This window comes from Nerophis lumbriciformis, linkage group LG02 (assembly GCF_033978685.3).
Source record: "Nerophis lumbriciformis linkage group LG02, RoL_Nlum_v2.1, whole genome shotgun sequence".
Classification (NCBI taxonomy): Eukaryota; Metazoa; Chordata; class Actinopteri; order Syngnathiformes; family Syngnathidae; genus Nerophis; species Nerophis lumbriciformis.
The window spans coordinates 17,032,501-17,050,000 of NC_084549.2; the positions used below are offsets into that span (position 1 = coordinate 17,032,501).

The 17,500-nt window shown below is 42.2% G+C and overlaps 1 protein-coding gene across 4 annotated transcripts in view; it reads left to right on the top strand.

The window, feature by feature from the left end:
- The window catches only part of LOC133595761 (uncharacterized), a 68,865-nt gene that overhangs the window by 21,270 nt on the left and 30,095 nt on the right, over positions 1-17,500 (top strand). For 3 of the 4 annotated variants that reach the window (XM_061948659.1, XM_061948584.1, XM_061948796.1), the window contains exons 2-6: positions 11,640-11,725; positions 11,842-11,922; positions 12,039-12,101; positions 12,174-12,353; positions 12,442-12,555. In XM_061948659.1, the coding sequence (XP_061804643.1) occupies positions 11,640-11,725; positions 11,842-11,922; positions 12,039-12,101; positions 12,174-12,353; positions 12,442-12,555 (524 nt within the window). The remainder of the gene's footprint in view (positions 1-11,639; positions 11,726-11,841; positions 11,923-12,038; positions 12,102-12,173; positions 12,354-12,441; positions 12,556-17,500) is intronic. The other variant, XM_061948739.1, reaches the window with a different exon arrangement.

Here is a 17,500-nt window from a genome sequence, read left to right on the forward strand (position 1 = left end):
TCATGCATATATTTTCTTTATAAAAGTGGAAAACTTGTTTTGCACACATTTAAAAACAAATCTGTTATTCTATCGCTTTCAAACAATCCTTATGAGAGACAAAAAGACAAATGTTGTTTTTTTGCATTATAATTCATAATAATCGGCTCGTTTTAGGTGGCGAGGAATGCAGCTAATGGGAGCAATCCATTCTGACTCTAAAACACTTTGAAAATGCACTCATAAACAGCAAACATTACTTCATTTACGTTCCGTAACCTGTATAATAACCAACCTGTAGTGACATTGTTATTGTAAGAGCGAACACTGAGGAACGGCTTTTGAGTTTGTAATGCACAACACAATACGATAGGATACTAATCCGTAATGACCAAAAAGATGAACAATCATATTACAGTGTCTGTAAAGTATTAGCCCACATTTCATGTTTTGTTTGTACACAGCTAGCTCGGCAGCGTATGTACTGTAGTTTTACTAACAAGCATGATATGATCAATATGATAGTGGCTTACTCGATTGACAGTTGTTCGTTTAGTTCAGCTGGCCAGGGATGTTTTTTCCAGTTGATTTTGGGTAAGCACTCCATTTATGGCATAGCTTGGCACCAAGTTCCACATTTACAGCGTCAAAGTCACGCTGACCTCACTCTGTTGGCTTCCGTCTGCTACAACGTCTCACGCTCTCTTCATGCTCGCTTCTAAAACCAGTAGTTCATCCTTCGTATATTCAGCTTCAAAAAGATAAGGTCGTGAATAGGGCTGAAACGACGCGTCGACGTAGTCGACGTCATCGGTTACGTAAATACGTCGAGGACGTTTTTGTTCGTCGACGCGTCGCATATTTACGTCACACTACCGTCATGGCGGAGCGCAAAGCAGACGATGCGAGCGGTGCGAGCGAGGGGAAAAAAGCACGCCAAAAGTCGTCAAAAGTGTGGGAGTATTTCAATAAACGGCCTAAGAAGAAACGCTACTTTTACTCCGCTACTTTTATCTACATTCAGCTCGCTACTCGCTACTAATTTTTATCGATCTGTTAATGCACGCTTTGTTTGTTTTGGTCTGTCAGACAGACCTTCAAAGTGCCTGCCTTACTGGTGACGTTTCACTTCGTTCCACCAATCAGATGCAGTCACTGGTGACGTTGGACCAATCAAACAGAGCCAGGGGTCACATGACCTGACTGGCTCCGAGCTAACTTCGGGTGTTACCATTTAGTGGTCAATTGTACGGAATATGTACTGTACTGTGCAATCTACTAATAAAAGTTCCAATCAATCAATCAAAAGTGTGAAGGAAAAAAGACCCTTTTTTTATTTCAACCGTAAAGACTGACTGCACAGTTCCTGTCTTCACAATAAAAGTCCCGCTCCATCGCGCCTGCGCTTTCAAAATAAGAGTCTCCGAAAGCTAGCGCAAACAAGCTAGCAAGCTACGGAGTTTGCCGCCAATGTATTTCTTGTAAAGGGTATAAAAACGAATATGGAAGGTGGACAAATAAGATGCCAAATAACAACCACTTTCATGTGGTATTAGACAGAAAGGAGGAACTTTTTTTCTCCTCCATTTGAAAACGTGGACGTTACCAGCACTGCTTCCTGATTACAATCAATGCAAGTCATCAGAATCAGGTAATACACCAACTTATATTCTTGTCTTCATGAAAGAAAGGAATCTATATGTTAAACATGCATGTATAATTATTAAAACACCTTTAACATGTAAACAAAAACGGCAAAATAAATAAATATAAATTATATACTGTATATATCAATGTATGTATATATATATATATATATATATATATATATGTGTGTGTGTGTATATATATACACACACACATATATATATATATATATATATATATATATATATATATATATGATATGTGTGTGTATGTTACTCAGTACTTGAGTAGTTTTTTCACAACATACTTTTTACTTTTACTCAAGTAAATATTTGGGTGATACTCCTTACTTTTACTTGAGTAATAAATCTCTAAAGTAACAGTACTCTTACTTGAGTACAATTTCTGGCTACTCTACCCACCTCTGCTAATAATGTTGTTGTATGCACACTGTGTCGAGCGGAAATGGCCTATCATAGCAGCACAACGGCAGCGTTCTTGCCATCACCATCAACTAGTCAATCGTCCGCGTGAGTATACGTTGTCATCATTTCACAAAAACATGAATGTGTCATTTGTATCTGCGTTGTAAATTCATAAACTAAAGCACCGTTTCGCTCTGAGAGGAGCGTTTGGCGTGCCTGTTCAGTGTTTACAAAGACGCGCTCCTCTTTAACGCTAACGTTAATTAGTTGTGCAAATACCTTTTACAACATTAACAATTACGTATACTATGTACAAACGAACAATTAACTTTCACTTTAATCATACTATCATTGTTGTGTTATTAAGCAAAATAAGCAAAAGTTTTACTTTTGTTGAAATGTTTACACTGTTGTTACAGAATATTTCGTTTTGCACTTTTTTGTATTGGATGTTTATCTTTATTTTTGCACATTTTAGCAAATAAGCAATACTTTTACTTTTGTTGAAATGTTTACACTGTTGTTACAGAATATTTCCGTTTTGCACTTTTTTGAATTGGATGTTTATCTTTATTTTTGCACATTTTAAAGCAAAATAAGCAATACTTTTACTTTTGAAATGCTTATACTATTGCAGAATATTAAGATTTGCACTGGATGTTTACTTTTATATTTGCACATTAAAAGCAAATAAGCTACTTTTAATTTTGTTAAATGTTTACATTGTTACAGAATATTTTGTCATGTTGTTGTCAATGTTGACTGAGTGGCCATACTTTTTTTTTTGTAAATAAAAGCCATGCCTTTTGAAAAAACTGGCCTACATTTATTTTTTCATCTTCATTTTAAATAAAAAAAATAATCGGTAAAAGGAAAAATAATCTATAGATTAATCGAAAAAATAATCTATAGATTAACCGTTTAATCGAAAAAATAATCTATAGATTAATCGATAGAAAAATAATCGTTAGCTGCAGCCTTAGTCGTGAATCCTCATTTGTACCAAAATAGTCATTGTTTCCTGTTGCCGAGTCTGCCATGATTAGAACACACTCATGTTTGTTTGTTTGCTTGGAAGTGGGGTACACCGATTTGTTGCCGGAAGTCAAAAGTGTGCTGCTATAGAAACGGAAATAAATGCGTTGAGGAAAGTCAGGTATTGCTTAAAATGGCCAAAATACGATATTGTACATATTACATATTGTTATGAACATGTCTGTTACTACATCATACTTGTCAAGTTGAAACAGATGGACAAGAACTCAGTAAGTGAAACAACTGATCACCCTTTACAATTTAAAAATAAAGATGAACATATTTAAACACACAAATACAAATAATATGGCTCTTATGCAGCCACAACAATATTTGATGTTGCTCTCTGCCAGTAGTGTATTGTGTCTATTTTAATTATTAAAAAAACAACTTGGTTAATAACATTTAAGTGTGTATAATTACTTTTTGAGCACATTCAACAATAACACAATAATAATAACGGTGATCAATTTGGTTAACATTACTTTTTTAGCCATTGTATTTATTGTTTTGGTTTTGTATATTTGAGGGTCCCCCACCCCCTGACTTAACCTATTTTATTGATTTTGGTTGTGATTTTCTTATTCAAGTACAACATTTTGCTTACGGGAAGTATATATATATATATATATATATATATATATATATATATATATATATATATATATATATATATATATATATATATATATATATATATATATATATATTTTTTGGTTTGTTTTATTTAACTTGGTATTTAAAAGTTTACATTTAAATTACAATGTTGAAATATACAAGAAATACAAGGTACCAATATTATTATGTATTGTCATGACATCAGTAGTTGGACTCAAAAAAATAATGGCAATAATATCGTTTATTGACACAGTAAAATATTATCCTGTCTCTAGGCTCATTCATTTATTTGGTAATTACTTATTAATAACTGCTTACTGGTTCCCTCTGGACTTCTTCAAGTTTACTAAGCACTTATCTCTTGGTGTTGTTTCAATCTAGCTTAGGGGTGATCTTAGCTATTATCATGCCTGCTCCTTGCTTACCCTTGGTGTATAACATGTTTAGCCTCGTCCTCCATAATAATGATAATGAGACTTGATGGTGATTATTAGGAAACTAGAAAATGCCCTTTATTTTCCGTAATGGAGGTGATTATTATTAAGGGGAGCGGCTCCACACTGTGTATAGAGATACATAAATAGCTGCTGCCAGCTTGTCAGCCGGGGCACCAAAAGTAAATAGTGTCAGTCAGACGGGATCGGTGTGTAATCAGCATTAAATGACATAAATCGCAATGGCCAATCACATAATTTTTCACGAAAATTGGCCGATACCGATTTTCATCTACACATTCATAAACTGTAGTAGAAGGAATATTGACTCAGAGGATTGGTTCCACACCGTGTATAGAAATAAACAGTTAGCTGCTTGTCCACCTCTGTAGTAGCTAATTCTTCCAGTCGGTAGACGGAGCATCGAAATCAACGGTTTAAAAAAAATTCCCATTGATACTCAATGCCCAACACTAATCATAGGGTTGAATAATAGATGAATCAGTCAATTTGACAGCCTTCACAACACTCAACTCAACCCAATTATCCAGTTTGGCTGAAATGTAAATGTGTCAACGTTGTCATCCTGACGCATGATTTGTAGTACCAGGATTTTCCCTTAATGTAACTGAATGTGGTGCACCGCCGCAGCATTTTAATTGCGGCCACACCTTGAAGTAGGCCTGGGCGATATGGCCTAAAAATAGAATCTCAGATTTTTTTCACAAAAAATTCAATTTACAATTTTTTCAGATTTTTTCCCCCTTACTTTTTCCATCCATCCATTTTCACGTTTAGTAGATCCGTTTTGCGTGTGCTATCAAGTTTGTACATGTTTTACATATTTAGTAGATCAGGCTCTGAGTGTTTGCAAAAAGGGTTAACCACCACTTTACTAAAACATGTTACAATAAAACACTCTACTCGTATAGTTGCTCAGCAGTCGGCGGCTAGCATTAGCAGCACTATTTGCTATGGTGTTACTGGATGTGATTGGCAGTCTTTGAATGTGTTTTCAGGGGGAAACAGAGGCTGCTCAAAGCAATTCACATCAAATTTTTTAAGAATCATTTTTTGCATTAAAAACAAACAATTATTATTGATTTTATTAATATTGATATGGTTTGTATTGTATTTTGTTAGCTACTTCTCTTTGTTTATAATGTCTATTTTCTGCTGGATCTACTCTCTATTGTATGCTATATATTTACATATATGTAAATATTACATATGTTATTTTATATTGCTACTACGGTACATTTTTAGCCTATTTTATACCTGCATTGTCCTTTCCATCCTTACACTTTCCATCCTTTGTAACTGAGCTACAGTGTGGAACAATTTCCCTTGTGGATCATTAAAGTTTGTCTAAGTCTAAATGTCTAAGTTGTCCAAGTCTAAGTATTTAATTATTAAGTATTGTATTTGTATGTCATCTCAAATTGCTTTGAACATTTCTATCCAAAATATTGTAAAACTGGGATTGGGTTGGAGTTGGGGTTGCTCAATTTTAATTTATTAGATTGATTAATATTCCGAGATTTCTGTAAATATTTTAAAAAAGCTGTTTTTTAGGCTAACACTATGCATATAGGTCAGGGGTCGGCAACCCGCGGCTCCGGAGCCGCATGCGGCTCTTTGATCACTCTGATGCGGCTCTGCAGCTTACTTGCCGACCCCCCGATTTTCCCGGGAGACTTCCGGATTTCAATGCCTCTCGCAGAAAACTCCCGGGATTAATATTGTTCGATTTTCACCCTTACAGTTATAGTAAGGGCGTACCATGATTGTACAGCATTTGGCGCCCTCTACAAGTTGCATTAACAGCGTGCCAGCCCCACCCCTTGTTATGCAGTATGCGTTTTCCGCTAGCACAAGTATGTGACAGCAAGGCATACTTGGTCAACAGCCACACAGGTTACACTGACGGTGACCATATAAAAAAACTTTAACACTCTTACTAATAATGCGCCACACTGTGAATCCACATCAAACAAGAATGACAAACACATTTCGGGAGAACATCTGCACCGTAACACAACATAAACACAACAGGACAAATACCCAGAATCCCATGCAGCCCTGACTCTTCCGGGCTACATTATACACCCCGCTACCACCAAACCCCGCCCCCCACCCCCAACTTGTTTAAGTCGGGGTCCACTTTTTTTTTTTCTTTTTTTTTCTTCTTTTTTTTTTTCCAAGATGGCGGCGCGCACAGACGCAGCGGCTTACGGCTCTCCATTTCAGTGCTCTTTCTTCCTTCTTTTCTTCATGCTTTTTTTCCTTTTGTGCACCACCTGTACTGCAAACACCCGGTACACCCGCCAGTCACTCTTGGATATCGGTAACTCGCACCAGATATCTGTTTCGAGCGACTTTCACCACGAGCACAACATCCCAGATGACATAGCGAGAGCACAGGGCTCTCCGTGGTTTGTTGTCGGGTCTGGGAGACGGCGCAGACGGAGGAGGGAGAGGAAGCAGAAGCGTGGCCGCAGGTCCGGCGTCTTGCTCAGGCTTAGGAAACAACCCCACAAGCCACCTCTACCGAGCCTGTTCCTCTCTAATGCCAGATCCCTTGTACAGAAGATGGACGACCTGGAGTTACAACTTGCTGGAAACCGCTATGTTCGGGACTGTTGTGCTATGATTATCACCGAAACCTGGCTTCACCCGGAAATACCCGATGCTAGCATGCAGCTAGCCGGACGCACTCTGCTCCGCCGGGACAGAACTAAGGACTCCGGTAAGAGCAGAGGAGGGGGGCTCTGTATCTACGTGCATGAGAACTGGGGCAACAACGGGACAATCACTGAACAGCACTGTTGCCCGGACGTGGAGTACATGTCTGTTAGATGTCGGCCTTTTTTTCTCCCGAGAGAGCTGTCTGTTGTTATCATCACGGCTGTGTATATTCCACCGGACGCCAAAGTAAACACAGCGCTCTCTCTTCTGCTGAACACCGTCAACGAACAGCAGCGGGCCCACCCCGACGGTGTTCATATCATAGCAGGGGATTTTAATAAGGCCAATCTGAAGACTGTACTCCCTAAGTTCTACCAGCACGTGAAGTGTTCTACAAGGGGCAAGAACACCCTGGACCACGTGTATACCAACATAAAGCACGCGTACAGAGCTACACCCCTCCCCCAGCTTGGACAGTCAGACCATCTTTCCCTCCTGCTCTCTCCTACCTACACCCCCATCAGACGCCAGGCCAGGCCTATCACAAAGACTGTTATGACCTGGCCTGACGATGCACTCCCCAAACTTCAGGACTGCTTCCAACACACAGACTGGGACCTCTTCCAACAACAGGAGCTGGAGACAGCCACAGGAACGGTGCTGGACTACATAAAGTTCTGCATCGGGAATGTGACTGTGGAAAAAACCATCCGGGTTTACCCCAACAAGAAACCCTGGATGACCAGCCAGGTCCGCACACTCCTCAGGGCCCGCGACGCAGCCTTCAGGTCAGGGGACAGGGCACTGTACAGTGTTGCTAGAGCCGACCTGAAGAGAGGGATTAAAAAAGCAAAGGCGGACCACAGGAGGTGCATAGAGTCCCATCTGTCCAGCAAAAACTCACGGGAGGTGTGGCGGGGCATTCATGACATCACGAACTTCAGAGGCTGCAATATGACAACTGCGGATCAGAGTGCGACACTGGCAGAGGAGCTTAACTGTTTCTTTGCCCGTTTCGAAACCCCCCAGCGACACTCATCTGCTCCAGCCCTGCCCCCGCCCCCACCGGGCTCCGGCGCCACTCCACTCACTGTACAGGAGCACAGTGTCAGACGAGTGCTCCTGGCTGTGAACCCCAGGAAGGCTACCGGACCAGACGGAGTACCTGGAAAGGTGCTCAGGACGTGCGCCCACCAGCTCGCTCCCCCCCTCACCAGGATCTTCAACCTCTCCCTGGCTCAGGCAGTCATCCCGTCCTGCCTGAAGTCATCTACAATAATCCCGGTGCCGAAGAAGTCTCCCATCACCAGCCTGAATGATTACCGACCAGTGGCCCTCACTCCGGTAATCATGAAGTGCTTCGAGCGACTTGTTCTCCAGCACATCAAGGACCATATCCCTCCAGACTTCGACCCCCACCAGTTCGCATACCGGGCGAACAGGTCCACAGAGGACGCCATCGCTGTTGCTCTGCACTCTGCTCTGAACCACCTGGAGCAGCAGCAGAGCTACGTCCGGATGCTCTCTGTGGACTATAGCTCTGCCTTCAATACAATAATCCCGGACAGACTCTGCAATAAACTGGACACTCTTGGCCTCCCCCCTCTCACAAACGCCTGGATAAGGGACTTCCTAACGGACCGACCCCAGAATGTGAGACTTGGCCCGCACCTCTCATCCTCCCGCACGCTGAGCATCGGCTCCCCACAGGGTTGTGTGCTGAGCCCCCTCCTCTACTGCCTTTACACCCATGACTGCAGTCCGGCCCACAGTGACAACCTTACCGTCAAGTTCGCCGACGATACCACAGTGGTCGGGCTCATCTCCAGGGGTGACGAGGCTGCCTACAGAGAGGAGGTCCTGAAGCTGACGGCCTGGTCTTCGGAGAACAACCTCGCTCTCAACACCAGCAAGACCAGAGAGATCATCGTCGACTTCAGGAGGAGCAGCACCGACCCTGCCCCCCTCTACATCAACGGCGAGCGTGTAGAGAGGGTCCACACTAGAGATGCGCGGATAGGCAAATATTTCATCCGCAACCGCATCAGAAAGTCGTCAACCATCCGCAATCCACCCGATCTAACATTTGATCAGAACTGCATCCGCCCGCTATCCGCCCGGTATATCTAATATAGACGATGCAAGGCATTAGTGAGGCACCTGCCAACTACTCCGGTTTTCCCGTAATTCGTACGGTTTTCATCAACCTATTCCGGGTTACGGGTGCAGTGATAAAAAATACGTTTTTTCTTTAATTTAAAAAAAAAAGGGTGAAAACTACGCGAATTGCACCTTGTGCAGACAAGATTTTTCTATCGGACACGGAGGAATTAGCGATGTAAAAGACCACTTTGGGACAAAAAAACACAAGTCTAATGCCGTTGCTAGCGATACAAGTGGAAAACTTTCAACGTTTTTCGTCGCCCAAACAGATTCTTTGGATGTGATAAATGCCGAAGTTTTATTTACGGAGGCAATAATTGAGCATGGACTTCCAATCGCACTGGCTTATCACATGGGACAGTTACATGTTTGTAATGCAACCTTTAAAAATCATTACGCGGTGATCGCGGTCCCAAAAATAAACTTTTCTTGCATGATAATGTCCAGAAAAATTCGCTTTATATTACTATAGAGTCCTTTTAACGAATGAGTTTGATGGTTTATCACAAACCTTAAATGAAAGAAGTCCTTTCTTCTCCTGCACCTGCATGCACTTTGGCCTTGCTTCCTGTGTGGTGCGCAATCCTGTCGGCTGTATTTCACAGCACGACATACTGTTAAAAGTGTTTATACTATTTATGCTTTCAAGTCCAAGTTGAAGAAATCTTGTTAAATGTTGACAGCATAACTACCAAAATACAGAAGTATGTCCTTAATATTTTTGCAGTGCTATTTCTGTTGAAAAGTTAAAATGATTACATTAGAGATGTGATGTGCCACTTTTCAAAGTGTCTGATGGCTTAAATTAATTTTCATTAATTTTTCATATTTTGAATTCTTTTGAAAGGCTTACAAAAAAACTACATTTGAATTGTAATTCCATGCTATTGACAGGACTATTAATTTTAATGAAGTTAGCTTACCATGTTTACAGTATGATAATTGTGATAGAAATGTGAATTTCGGGGGGTGGCGGGCAGGTATGCTGCTTACCTGCTGCGCGTGACGCCGGCCGCGGCGAAGGCGGACGAGGCGGGGTGTCGGTGCGGTGGGCGCGGTAGTGACCCTGGACATGCGTCGGGCCCTTCTCGCGGATCGCCTCAGCTACGGCTCCCGGTGGGGCCCTCTCGGGGGAAGGGGCCTCGGTCCCGGACACCGGCGAGGCGTCCCTTCTCCGCTCCGTAAAAGTGTCCATCTCTTTTCTTTTTTTTTCTTCTGTTGTGGCATATGCAGCAGGTGCCTGCTCGTTTTTCATATGTGGGTAACAACATTTAACTATGTGTATATATTTCCGAATTGGTTTAACTGCCACCCGCAAAAAAAAAAAAAAAAAAAAAAAAAAATCTAATTGATCCGCCCGACCCGACCCGCACGCGGATAAAATCTTATTTTTTTAAATTTCATCCGCCCGATCCGCGGATAATCCGCGGACTCCGCGGTTGTGCCCGCAAACCGCGCATCTCTAGTCCACACCTTCAGGTACCTTGGAGTCCACATCTCTAATGACTTCTCCTGGACAGTCAACACCACATCAATCATCAAGAAGGCTTCCTTGGAGTCCTCGGGAAGTACAACCTGAAGTCTGACCTGCTGCTGACCTTCTACCGCTCGTCCATCGAGAGCCTGCTGACCTACTGTATTACGGTATGGTACGGCAGCTGCACTGCAGCAGACAGGGAGAGGCTGCAAAGAGTGGTCAAGACGGCTCAGAAGATCATCGGCCGCCCTCTCCCCTCTCTGACGGACATCTACACCTCCCGCTGCCTCAACAGAGCCAGTGCCATCATCAAAGACAGCACCCACCCTGGCTCTGACCTGTTCCACCTGCTGCCCTCTGGGAAGCGCTACAGGTGCATTAAAACCAAAACAAACAGGCTAAAGAACAGCTTCTTCCCCAGGGCCATAACCATCCTGAACGGACTGCCCCATTGTCCCTCATAACTGCCTTCTCTTCGGTGCAATAACCCATTCCACCAACCACCCTGTTTTTTTGTTTTTTTTTCATGTATATATTCATTTCACACCATATTCATTGCACTTCTACATTTTTTAAATTTTTATATATTTGCACATTGTTTTTCTAGCATGCACACATCGCACTGTATGGAATGGCCTCAATCTCGTTACCTTGCGTAATGACAATAAAGCTGATTCTGATTCTGAAATTGATTCATGATACAGATATATACTATCAGATATATACTATCATCATAATACAGTCATCACACAAGATAATCACATTGAATTATTTACATTATTTACAATCCGGGGTGGGGGGGTTAGGTTTGGTTGTTATCATCAGTCATCAGAGAGAGAGAGAGAGAGATCAGAAGGCATAAGAAAAAGTATCTGCATTTGATTGTTTACATTTGATTATTAACAATCCGGGAAGGGTGTTAGTTTAGGGTTGTAGCTGCCTGGAGGTGTACTTTTATTGCGGTTTTGAAGGAGGATAGAGATGCCCTTTCTTTTATACCTGTTGGGAGCGCATTCCACATTGATGTGGCATAGAAAGAGAATGAGTTAAGACCTTATATATATATATCTATATACATATATTTTTTTTAAATGTAGACAACTGTTTTTGAAATGACCAACAGATGTATGAATACAGCCAAAAATGACAGATTACTTTTTTTTTCTAATGTAGGTCCACCTGTGCAGCAGCCGCAGGAAGAACTGATGGACTGTGGTGCTGCCCACCATGACCCATGTGATGATGGCCCTATGTCACAGGTAAACAAACCGTGTCACGCTGACAGGACACAGTCAGAACTATAGGGTCAGAGGTTCAAAATGCCACTGTGACTTGGTGTGTGTGTGTGTGTGTGTGTGTGTGTGTGTGTGTGCAGGATGCATTAAATTGTGAGGAGGATCTAAGTGAGGATGAGAAGGCCAGACAGAGAGCAGAGCGACGCAAAGCAAAGAAGAAGGTGAATACACGAATGTTGCTGATTTTCAAACTTAAAGAGAAATGTAAATATTTTGATGCTGAGAAAGCAAGTCATGCTTTTTCCAGAGTTGGCAAACCTTTTATATCTTTTTTCAGCGCCGTCGAAAACGTAAGAAGCAGGAGCAAGTAAATCAAAGCGAAAGTGCTGAGCAGGTCAACGTCAGTGGCTCTCTTCTTACACCGGCTTTTGCTGCGCTCGCGGATGATAACGTGGTCCTCTACATTCATCAGGGTGATGAAGATGGAGGAGCCGAGTCTGACTTGGATGAGAGTGAATCGGAAGCAAAAGTTATTGCAGTAACAGAGACGCACGTGCAAAAGGAGGAGACAAAGCATGCAAAATCTGCTGCCTCATACAAGCTTGCTACCTCTCCCTCCAGTGCGCATCAGAGGACCACAACAGCTGAAGAGGTGCGGGCCTCATTCACCAGTTGTATAGTCCTAAACCGCGACGATACATTCTGATATCATCCTGCGTCTGGTTTGCTGTGGCCCGCAGGAGCCCGAGTGGGATGTGAATAGCGCCTTTGTTGCCAACGCGGCCAGCCACATCAAGCCCAAAGGATCATGCCGCAAGTCCAAAGAAAACAAAGAGAACGAGGCCAGGAAGGAGGTACATCAGAGTATTCTTCCTACACTTATCAACAATTCTAAATAAGTCTCAAATGTGGACACTCATCCTTTTGTGTGTCTGTAACTTTAATGCCAAGAGAAGTTTGTCTTTGACATAATTTGCAGCTTTAAGAAGCTCGTTGGTGCACTTAATCCACTTTTTATATATACAGGTACATGGTAACTTGCCACTTAGATCATACTTGCCAACCTTGAGACCTCCAATTTCGGGAGGTGGGGGGTGGGGGGTCGGTGCGGGGGGCGTGGTTGGGTCAGGGGCGTGGTTGGGGGCGTGGTTAAGAGGGGAGGAGTATATTTACAGCTAGAATTCACCAAGTCAAGTATTTCATATATATATATATATATATATATATATATATATATATATGTATATATATATATATATATATAAAAAAGAAATAATTGACTTTCAGTGAATTCTAGCTATATATATATGTATGTAATATATATATATATATATATATATATATATATATATATATATATATAAATAAAAGAAATACTTGAATTTCAGTGTTCATTATTTACACATATACACACACATAAAACTCATCTACTCATTGTTGAGTTAATGGTTGAATTGTCCATCCATTCTCTGTCACTATCTTTCTAACCATGCTGAACACCCTCTCTGATTATGCATTGCTGTGTGGCACGCACAAAAGTGCTTTCATCAAATGCACTAGATGGCAGTATTGTCCTGTTTAAGAGTGTCACAACATTGCTGTTTACGGCAGACGGACTGCTTTACTGTAGACGTTCTTTATATTGTGGGAAAGCGGACTCAGGTCCGCATGGAGCTGGAGGCCACGCCCCCTCCAGCTCCGCTTGAATTTCGGGAGATTTTCGGCAGAAAATTTGTCCCGGGAGGTTTTCGGGGGAGGCGCTGAATTTCGGGAGTCTCCCGGAAAATCCGGGAGGGTTGGCAAGTATGACTTAGATGCCATTTATCACCTAAAACAATGTGAAATTAAAGGGGCTGTTGGCAACTTCTTCATAGTTACATTTTTCAAAGCAAAAAATATAACAAAAAAACGCCAACAAGTTGGTAATGCATTAAACAAACAAACAAAAAAACATCCGGGGCAGTACAGCTCGGTTGGTAGAGTGGCCGTGCCAGCAACTTGAGGGTTCCAGGTTCGATCCCCGCTTCCGCCATCCTAGTCACTGCCGTTGTGTCCTTGGGCAAGACACTTTACCCACTTGCTCCCAGTGCCACCCACACTGGTTTAAATGTAACTTAGATATTGGGTTTCACTATGTAAAAGCACTTTGAGTCACTAGAGAAAAGCGCTATATAAATATACTTCACTTTACTTCACTACCGCGTATTGTTACTAGCATATTGTTACCGTTAGTGGTTTAACAAAACACATTTGTTTGACAATTGTCTATATTTTTCACAATTACAAAGTTTATGTAACACATTTTTATACCGAACCGAATGAAATGATTGTTGTTTACAGCTGTCACTCACTCGGTCTCATCAACACTTACGCGCAGTGACCGTGTGCACACATACAAACGCAGTCCAAGAGAAGCAATGAACATTCTGCAGTCATGTTGTTTATGATAGAATATACGTTCAAAGACAGCTAACGTTTGCTATCCAATTGCAGTCATTAGCTAACAACACCTTAATCTAACGCGTGTGCATGTGTTATGTATGCACGTAATTACATTATTATGTACGAGAAGCCATAAAAGAGGGCTGTGTAAAATACATTGGAAAGTTGGCACCCTCTAGACATTTGTGTAAACGTTGCAAACAGCCCCTTTAAGGAGTGGGGAGGGTTAGCTAAATGACTGACGGGTAGTTGGCAGATCTATAAAGGGGAATAGCACTTTTTGGGGGAATTTTGCCTATCGTTCACAATCACTATGAGAGACATGACGATGGATGTTTTTTTTTGTTTGTTTAATGCATTACCATTGTTGGCGTACGTCCTCAGCCATCTACTTTCCAGGTGAGAGGCATGATTTATGAGCTACAATAAACTTCAAAGGAGCAGGGAAGCGAGGAAACAATGTAAAAAGTATGTAAAAATATGTACACATGGTACTGAACACGTCGCAGCTATAAATAGTTTGTCTGCGTTAGCGCTCATAATAACAATATCACTAATTCTTGGTTACCGTAATATTCAAGTCAAATGGAGTATTGTTAGCGCTTTTTGAATAAAAGTTAAAGTACCACTGATGGTCACACACACACTAGGTGCATTTGACCCATTCCCATGTTCACCCCCTGGGAGGTGAGGGGAGCAGTGAGCAGCAACGGTGGCCACGCTCGGGAATCATTTGGTGATTTAACCCCCGATTCCAACCCTTGATGCTGAGTGCCACGCAGGGACACACAACCTTCTAGTCTCAGGGCGGACACTCTAACCACAAGACCACTGAGCAGGTTGGTTGAATGGTTATTTTTTGGATTTTATGGGCGGAATAGAGGACCTCCAATTGGCTTCGCTGAAAGCGGACTTTTATTTACATTTACCGTATTTTTCGGACTATAAGTCGCAGTTTTTTTCATAGTTTGGCGTGGCCCCAGTGCGACTTATATATGTTTTTTTCCTTCTTTATGATGCATTTTCGGCAGGTGCGACTTATACTCCGGTGCGACTTATACTCCGAAAAATACGGTACTTAATATTTAGAATGCAAAAAAAAAAACATCCGTCGTCTTGTTTCTCTTAATAATTGTGATCGGAAATTCCCCCAAAAAGTGCAGCTCCAATTTAAAGGGGAACTGCACTTTTTATGTAATTTTGCCCATCGTTCTAGTTAGTTAACAATGCAGCTAATGGGAGCAATCAATTCCACCTCTAAGTCACTTTAAACATGCATTCAAAAACCGTCACCAATACCTCATTTACGTTACGTAACCTGTATAATAACCAAGCTGTAGCAACATTCTTATTGTAAGAGCGAACACTGAGGAATTGTTTCCCTATCGTAGTAACACATCAGCGTTAGCCGTAAAATCTAACTACAGCAAGAGCTAAGCTAGCTTCTACGTCAGCACGAAACGCGTTTGAGTTTGTAATGCACAACACTGCGATACGACAACAATCTGTACTGACTGAAAAACATGAACCATTATATTACTGTATCTGTATAGTATTAGCCCACATTTCCTGTTATGTTTGTACACATCTAGCCAGACAGCGTATGTTCTGTAGTTGTAATAACACACATGACGCGCTGCGTGTATCATGATCAATATAAAGTGTGACTTATTCGATGGACAGTAGTCTGTTTGGTCCAGCTGGCTGGGGACTTTTTTTCTAGTTAATTTGGGGTAAGCACTCCATTTATGTTGAAATACCTCTTGCCCCAAGTGGAGGAGTTCAAGTACCTCGGAGTCTTGTTCACGAGTGAGGGAAGAGTGGATCGTGAGATCGACAGGCGGATCGGTGCGGCGTCTTCAGTAATGCGGACGCTGTATCGATCCGTTGTGGTGAAGAAGGAGCTGAGCCGGAAGGCAAAGCTCTCAATTTACCGGTCGATCTACGTTCCCATCCTCACCTATGGTCATGAGCTTTGGGTTATGACCGAAAGGACAAGATCACGGGTACAAGCGGCCGAAATGAGTTTCCTCCGCCGGGTGGCGGGGCTCTCCCTTAGAGATAGGGTGAGAAGCTCTGCCATCCGGAGGGAGCTCAAAGTAAAGCCGCTACTCCTCCACATCGAGAGGAGCCAGATGAGGTGGTTCGGGCATCTGGTCAGGATGCCACCCGAACGCCTCCCTAGGGAGGTGTTTAGGGCACGTCCGACCGGTAGGAGGCCGCGGGGAAGACCCAGGACACTTTGGGAAGACTATGTCTCCCGGCTGGCCTGGGAAAGCCTCGGGGTCCCACAGGAAGAGCTGAACGAAGTGGCTGGGTAGAGGGAAGTCTGGGCTTCCTTGCTTAGGCTGCTGCCCCCGCGACCCGACCTCGGATAAGCGGAAGAAGATGGATGGATGGATACCTTGGCTTCAAGTTCCACATTTACAGCTTCGAATCGCTTTCACCTCACTCTATCAGCTTCCGTCTGCTCCGACGTCTGACCCTCTTCTTCATGCTCGCAGTAGTTAATACTATGTCCACTCAGGTGCAAAAAGATAAGGTTGTGAATCCTAATTTGTCGTTGTCTGTTACCAAGTCTGCCATGTTTAGAACACACAGTGTTTTGTATCTGGAAGTAGGAACACGAGTTGTTGCTGGAAGTCAAAGTGCGCTGCTATGGAAATGGAAAACAATGCGCGCCAGAAGTCAGTCCCAGAAATGATTAAAATTATCAAAATATGGTAAATATTGTACATATGACATATTGTTATGAGCATGTCTGTTACTACAAAATATATAGACTTACAGTGTTTATATAAAACGTTGATGGAGGGTTTTGAAGTTGTCTTAGAGGGCTTGAAGGCTACAACAGTAACTCCCATTAGCCGCATTTTTCCAAGTGTCTTTTATCATCTTTGAAAGCCTCATAAAAAAAGACATGTGTGTTCTTGTCTCTCATAATGATTGCGAACGATAGGCAAAAAACAAAAAAAAAGTGCAAATCCCCCTTAAGCTTTATTTTAGAATGTGTAGTAAAGGTTGTTTTCTCTTTGTATTCATAAATATGTCCTTTGTGAAGTGGGGGTCGAATACACCACACGTATCGGTCGCGGTGTCATGTCTACAAGAAAGTATGTTTTTCCTTTATGACGTCAACTTCAAACGCATTTATTTAAGCGCCTTTTTTCCCCAAATAGGAGAAAACAAGTTAGTGAAGTGATAGCTCTTTTTTTTCTCAGGTTTGGTGCTCATAAATAGGCTGTGTGAATGTTACAACACCATGAGAAGTACATTTTGCATAATGTAGAACCTTAAGTAGCTTCAGTGCCAAAACATCTTGGCACTACCCCCTTATGCTGGTGACACACTGCTGTG